Genomic DNA, 7529 nt, shown 5'->3' with positions numbered 1-7529 from the left:
TACATATCCTCCCTAAACAATGCCACAAACCAAGGTCCAAGCATTCAAGCACACCAATTTATGGGGGACACTTCTCTCACTGTCGACAGATCTTCTAATACTTAGTTTCATCTTGTCCATGAAAAAACTGTCAAACAATTTACACAGTTCATGTTTGAGTACCAAGCTATGTCTTACAAAATCAAAATACCACACACATTTTATGTATTTGGACAAAGAAAAATCAAGTCTGTAGCCATGAAAGTCCTTTTGCATTTCCAGACTTAATTTCTGAAACTGAATAGTTACTTCCAGTATTTTACAATATTCAAAAGCCACAGCTACTTACTGGTGTTCACAGAAAACCCACTGCCATACTGCACCTGTCTCCCATAACTTGACTATGTACTTGGAGTTTGAGTCTTTCTACAATCTGGAACTTCTCTTGTGCAACACATGTCCTTTATACCAGACGAACATAAACATCAAGATGACAGTTTCTGTCCCAGGAATGTCAGGCTCATTCTTATTTACTTTTATTCACAATGACCCTTAAAGAGAGACTCCTCTTCTCATTATAAGTCTTACCTGCTATCACCATCACTTGGAACATGGCCACATAGCTATGTAGTTGTTCACAGAGAAAGGGAAATCAGGGCTTTGCCTAACAGGTCCCAGAACACTTGCATCATTAAAAAGTCTAAGAGTTAAGAGGGTGATACAACTGCATGTAAATACCTACAGATATCAGAACACAGAATCAAGTCTAAAGTCAATGGAAATCATTCAGAACCAATGACTAGGGCATATGGAAAAAAGCTCTCCCACATTAAAAATAAACACCAAACAACCTGAAAACACAAGTGTTTATTAAATACACGGAAGTATTCAACCATAAATCAAACTCCTATTTGTGGAAATACATGAGGATAAAGCCTCATTTTGTTCTCTCTAAACCCTAACCCTGAGAACACTTGAAAGCTGTTTATACTCAGCAATAGTAAAGCACTACTCAAACATGTCTCCATTAGGAAGTTTCCATCCTTCTTGTTAGTGTTAGTGCTACAGCCTATGGTAGGTGTTTTAAATGCTAAGGCATTTGTTCAGCAACTTCATAAAAACCAAAATAATATTGGTGTGTAAAACAGGACAGATCCTCTTATCAAAAAACATAAGCTCAAATAAGTGTTCATCAAGTAAGAGAAAAGGGAGAGTAAGTAATAAAAGATCAGAATGTTATGAAAATCTGTAAACCAAAAGCTCTTAGCGGCAGGGGTAGATCACAAATACATTTCGGCATCTCAAGCTCTAACATATCCATCTGTTGCAAGATTTATTCCCATTAAGAACTGGTGCTAAACTTATTAGCAAGCCCTTCTTTTTACAATGGTACATGAAATGCCAACTTTAGAATAATCTTTTCTTCAAGACAGATATGATCGGAGAGTATAGACATTTCATCTTAAGCATTTTACAAAGGAATCACTCCTAAGCCTAACAGTGACTTCAGAGTACAATCAGTTTGTAGGGTAAGAAACATCAATTTTGAACTATTTACATTTCTTAAGAACTATCACATACATACTAAGGTTATGTGTGAGTTATTACAACTCTTCAGTATCAGCACCCAGTAGCTATAGAACTAGTTTTTGAAAATAGGTTACTTTCACACTGTGTATCCTGGAAGTTTATTTATTACTAACTCACAGATGTCTTTGCACTGTCTGGAGATGCGTAATGAGCCAAGGCCATCTTCCTCTTCTTGGAAATCAGCTGAGTCACTGTCATCTATGGCCTTGAGTTCTAGCTCAGACAAATTTGATGGCTCGTAAGAACTCACTTGAGATGTCCTTGGTGACTGGCTCTTCTCAGATGACTTGTGACCAGCTCTTACTTTAAGTTTAGTGGAGCTGTCCCGTCCTTTCCTCGTGACCTTTGAACTACCTGGATCTGCCTGGTTTTCCTTTTCATTTGTCCACTGTGATGAAAAGTCACTGGTAGAGAGACTGGCTGCTTCCTCCAGACTATCACGAATCTTCAGTACACGGGATCTTTTATGAGAACACACTGGTGAGCCAGCAGAAAAGGGAGGGGTGAGCACAGAACTCGCTTCACTGCTGTTTTTCCTTGTGGACAGCCTTGCCTCACTTGACTTGCTTGCCCGTGAACCCTTTTGCACATGTTCTGCCCCTGTGCTGCTGTCGGGAGCCGGCAGACTTCTGCTGTTATTCTCAGTTGTGCAGAAATCTTCAGAATAACAAGGGCTGGTGAACCCATCCAGATACAGTAGCTCTGAGATGCTCTCGCATGAACTTTTTCTACTGGTTGGTCTATTTTCACTTGTATCAGCAGCACTTATGGCTTTGACTTGCCTACTATCTTTCCCCTCATTCACAGTTTTGTCAACGGTAGGTTCCTGTAGGGAAAGCCCTGGGCTTGGGACTTTCTTTTTCCAGTTTCCTCCGAAACTATTTGATTGAGATCTTTCTGTGGTGACAGAGCCTGCAGGGCTCACGGGTGCTCTCAGAGCAGTGACAACCGTTCTGTTTTCACTCTGGTCAACCATTTCTTGTTTCATGGCATGGCTCTGTTTCACTTCTTTAGTTGTGCTTGACTCATCAAAGCCTGCGCTGATTTGCATTGAAGTATCACTACCTTCAACAAAAGACCCATTGGAGTCTAAAGATTCATCCCCAGGCAGCTGTGGTAGCAACTGGTTTTGAACTGCCAAGCTTGGTAGTTTCCCATTAGAGTCTGTTGGTGTATCCGCAGGCAGCTGTGGTGACATCTGGCTTTCTGCTGCCAAGCTTGACACCTTCCCTTTCCAGGAGGGGATTCGCAACTTTGGCCCCACAGCTTGTATCTGTGACCTCCTGTACTGTTCTCTCTTTTCGTGTACAACCAGCATGTTGGGGTTTGTCTGCTGTAAACGCAGTCTCAGTGTATTTGTTAAGCCATACAGCAGCCTCCCCTTTGTAACCTTTGGTGGAGGGCTGCCACTGATCTTTGGATGACCTTTAGGGTTCTTTTTAGACTGGGGATTCACCAACTTTTCATTTTCTCGCACAGAAAGCTTGTTGCTCTTTGATTCCGACGGGGATGTGGACTTGGTGGAAGGGTCTGGCCCCTTGTGTTCACCTCTGTACAACCAGGCTAAATGAGGATGCACCTGGGTGGGACTTGCCATGGGCTGGTTGCACAGCAAGGACAACTCAATCAATAAAGCATTCAATAGTGGCAGCTGTCTTATTGCATTGACTGGACTTTGTTCAATCTGAGAAGGACTCGGAGCTTCGTTCGCTTCTCCTGGACCCTGAGTCTGTGGAAGATTTGGAAGCACCGGAGGGCTCTCCTGCACTGCAGATCTTGTATGTTTCGCTGGCTTTAAGGGAGGACTTACGAGTTTTGTTTCGGGGAAAATGTCATCTAGATCCTCAGGTTCGTTTCTCTGAGGCTCAATAGTGATTTCAACCCTGGCAGAAGGAGTCTTTTCCTGAGTCAGGTGAGTGTAATACAGAGGAGGAGGGCAAAATGTGTTGGTTTCAAAATCCAGTTCTGTGACCTCCTGACTGACAGAACTGACAGTTCTCCCACTGGGAGCGGGTGAACAAGGGGCAGAAGCCATGTCCCCAGAGCTAGCCTTACTGTGTAAGACTGCTTCTTCCCAGGACTTCTGGACAGCTGAGGCGTCTGAGTCTCCTGCAGACCAGCTGTTGGTATCCTTGGCACATGGCTCTGAGGCCTCCAGAAGGCGTGCATTTGAAACACACTGTAGACATCTGGCAGAGGTGTCTTTGGTGCATGGCTTCGAGGTCTCCTTGGTTCGTGGCTCTGACACCTCCAGGGCTTCGGAGCCCATGATACAAGCAGGGCTCAGCAGGCCTCGCAGCTGCGGAACCCCCGGGGGAAAGCGTCCCAGTTCGGTCAGGCGATAGAAGAGCGCCAACTCCCCGACACGCTCGGCCTCTGGCCCGCGCAGGGCGAATACACCTCGCTGGCCCAGGGAGGGGACCAGCAGGACGTCGCAAGCCCCCACCAGGCGGGGCGCAGAGGTCGGGCCCGCGGGCAGTTGCAGCAGGGCTGCGCGCAGGCGCGGGCGCCGCAGGGCGGCCGGGTGCAGGCGCAGTAGGCAGGCCTTGCCGCGGCCGAAGCTGATGGCGCCGCGCTGGGGCTCCGGGCCAGGAGCGGCCGGCGGGAAGACGAGCAGCGGCGGGAAGTCCAGCAGGCGAAACGCCACAGCGGGGCTCGCAGCGCACGGCGACAGCCCGGTCTCCAGCCGCACCCAGTCCACGAGCAGCTCCAGCGAGAAGAGCCGCCCGGCCGCCGTGGCCGCCATTGCTGTTGCCCGGGGCGACGCCGTCAGCTCGCTCCGCCAGCGGGAGCGAGGGTCACGTGACCGGCTGCGCCCTCGCGGCACTCGCGAGACTTGACTTTCGGCCCCGAGTGCTCTTGGGAGTTCCTTTGCCTTTGGGCTTTTGTCAGGGCAGCTGCGTGGTACTGAGGGATTAGATGGCTAAAGCAGCACTCTCTCTAAATTTTTATATAAATAAATATAATTTCTATTTTATATTTCATCACCGCAGATCCCACGTCTTTAGGGATCACGTACCGGAAGTAAATGGGCCGCCCTGCCCATTCAGGCCTCAGAGCCCGCTGACCACTGCCTAAGTCAACCTTCTTTGTGGTTGCTGTGCATCTGTCAGAGGCTGTAGCTTCTGTCACAGGCTCCTTCCTCTCTTTGTCCTCTCACACAATGATCACTAGCAGGCCATGCTGCCCTCACCGGACTTGTGGCTTCTTGAAGCCTTCTCAGGAGGTTTGACCTCAGCTTCCATTGTGACCACCTTGCACCGCCCAGGTGTAGGAGAACTCTCAGTGTATTGGGTCAGTGCACCCTAACACCCACCAGAGCCCTCACCTCCCACCCTGACATCTGACCACTCTGGTGTGTCTTCAGAACACCAGGGTCAGGGCTGGAGGTGCAGCTCAGTGGAAGAGTGCTTGTTCACTGCATACGATCTTCATTACCACCGCCATGAGAGCGGAAGAAGTGATTGGTTCAGTTAGTAGCTAAATGGCATTGGTACATATGTCTGGGAGGAGCCGTGAGTGAAAGTAGGGTCTGCCACTGGAGATCTGTAGTGAACAAGCTGCGCACAGAGGAAGTTAGCACCAGCCCATTTCACGATATTACATCTCACTCAGATCCAAGTTCAGAAGCTCCACAACTTCCAGGGTGTCTCGTAGATTCCCAACCCTGGTCTCTCATATAAGATGCAGATCAGGAGTCTCAATTCCTATTTATTTGATCTTAAGTCAGAACTCACAAAGACACGTTGTGTTGGTCTCATGTTGTGGGTGATTCTGAGGCAGACACAACCCTTGTGCGTATCACACACACACACACACACACACACACACACACACACACACGTCACTGTCTCACTGTCAGAATGGTAGCACAGTCACAAGGATAGAGTAGAAAAACATATGCAGTCATAAAGTCCTGGCTCCCTCAGTTACACCATCAAGGGGAAGGAGGGAAGCAGGTGACCGACCATCAGCTGTGATGCTCCACCCTCCACAGGCACCAAAATATGCTGGGTCCTTACCAGCTTCTTGTTGGTCTTAGTCCTCTTGGTAACCTCATCAGTTAGGTTGCATAGCAACAAGTGTTCAAGCTGCAATAGATGTTAGATCTTCCCGTCTTTAGTTAAATGTAGAAAACTAGCAGCATCCAGGTAAAAAACATGGCTCAGGAAGCTAAGACCATCACTCAACAGCAGAGAGGCAAATTCAGGGCCTCTCTGGAGGTTTATTCCGTAGAATTAGCTACAGCAGTAAATGGTTTATTCTGTAGGAAAATCAGCCTGGTGTTTGTTTGTCTTTGTGGCAGCAGGGTCTCATTTGCCACCCAGGTTTGATCTTGTGATCCACCCATTACAGCCTCCAGTGCTAGGATCACAGGCATCAGCCACCATACCTAGCTTGGCCCAACCTGCAGAGATGGGTTATATTTACAGGTCTGTGTGCCTCCACAACCCAATTTCAGGTAATGCTGGGAATGGGACCTAGAGCTTGTAGTATGGTAGGCCATGCTCACCCACCGAGTTATATCCTCAGCCAAAGTCTTCATTGTTGCATCTGTGAAGAAGCATATGAAAGTTCCTGGTGTCGTTTACTTTATGATTGTGTGTGTGTGTGTGTGTGAGAGAGAGAGAGAGAGAGAGAGAGAGAGAGATGACTTGTATGTCACTGCATACTGACATACTGTTCACGACACATGTCTGGAGGTCGGAGGACATCTTTTGCGGTCTTCTTCTACCCTGTTGAGGTGAGCTTTTCTCTTGTTGATTATACAATGCCACGTACTCCTGACTAGCTGACCTGTAGGCTTCCAGGAGGCTCTCCTGTCTCCACTTCCCATATCACATTAAAGAAAAGGAATCACACACAGATACCCACTGCTTGCCTCTCTCTCTGAACCATCTTGCCAGTCACCATGGTGTTATTTTCTGTGCTTGTGTGAGTGCTCAAATATTTACATGAAACAGTAGTATGTTTGTTTCACAGGCTTCCTGTTAATCACAAATGACAGAACATCACATACTGGAGGGAAGTGCTATCAAAGCCTCCCAGGGCCTTTGATGATGTTAATGGTGTGTTGCTGGGGGAAGCCTATATCTTTTCCTGTGTGTGTGTGTTCACATGTGTGTGTACAGCATTTGTGTGTATGTATGTGTGTGTAGTTCATGGGGAAACAAGACCCCCACACACACACATACTCGGTAATAAGTCAGGCATTAGTGAGAGCAAAGGGGAAGGGACCCAGTACAGAGAGAAAGCGGTGATGGGTGTGGTCATTTAACAAAATACAGTAGTTGAATTAATTTTTTAGATCTTATGTGTATGAGTGTTTTGCTTGCATGTAGGTCTGTGCAAGAATTGTATGCCTGGTACCCACAGAGATCAGAAGAGGGCATCTGATTCTCTTGAACTGGGGTTACAGATGGTTGTGAACACCAGGAATGGAACCCCAGGATCTCTGTAAGAGCAACAAGTGCTTTATCTACTGAGCTATCTTTCCAGCCCCTGCAGTCCTTGATCTCAAGAAATTCCTGCCATGCTATTCTCATGGTCTGGTACTCATCACAATCTAGCATAGCTCCCTTCCCCAAGTCCCCATCTTATTGGTTGGCAGGGTCCTCTCTTCATGGTTATTCAGTGCCACATACTCCAGACTATCTTCAGACGAAAGCCTTAGTTAATGAATATTTGGGGGCTTGAGACCACCACCCCCTTTACTCACTCAAATAGCAGACAGCCCAAACCTCCAATCTCTCAAGTGTTGTGAGACAAGCAAGAACCTGAGAGGGGTTAGAGAGCCTGGTGTCTCCTGCTCATCTGGACTCTGATTGGCTGTAAGCACACCCACTGAAAATGGACCAGAACAACTTAACTTTGTTCTGAGATGGGATATTCACTGCTTCTTAGGACAGGCTAGCTGGCCTCCCCGCAGCAGGGCTGTGCTGTGATCGCATTGTGTTGCC

General features: G+C 47.3%; 1 protein-coding gene across 1 annotated transcript; it reads right to left on the bottom strand.

Annotated features, from left to right (window-relative positions):
- Window positions 1–831: 831 nt before the first annotated feature.
- Map10 (microtubule associated protein 10) lies at window positions 832–4355 on the bottom strand. The gene has a single exon (XM_021170085.1). It carries the CDS (start codon window positions 4313–4315, stop codon window positions 1646–1648), a length of 2670 nt encoding a protein of 889 aa, XP_021025744.1. The 5' UTR covers window positions 4316–4355; the 3' UTR covers window positions 832–1645.
- Between the last annotated feature and the right edge of the window lie 3174 nt (window positions 4356–7529).

Source organism: Mus caroli, chromosome 8, assembly GCF_900094665.2.
Source record: "Mus caroli chromosome 8, CAROLI_EIJ_v1.1, whole genome shotgun sequence".
In the NCBI taxonomy this organism is placed as follows: Eukaryota; Metazoa; Chordata; class Mammalia; order Rodentia; family Muridae; genus Mus; species Mus caroli.
This window is presented reverse-complemented; position numbering and strand designations above follow the sequence as displayed.

Coding starts and splice junctions, on each gene's coding strand:
- Map10 (XM_021170085.1), bottom strand. CDS start 4,315: ATGGCGGCCACGGCGGCCGGGCGGCTCTTCTCGCTGGAGCTGCTCGTG.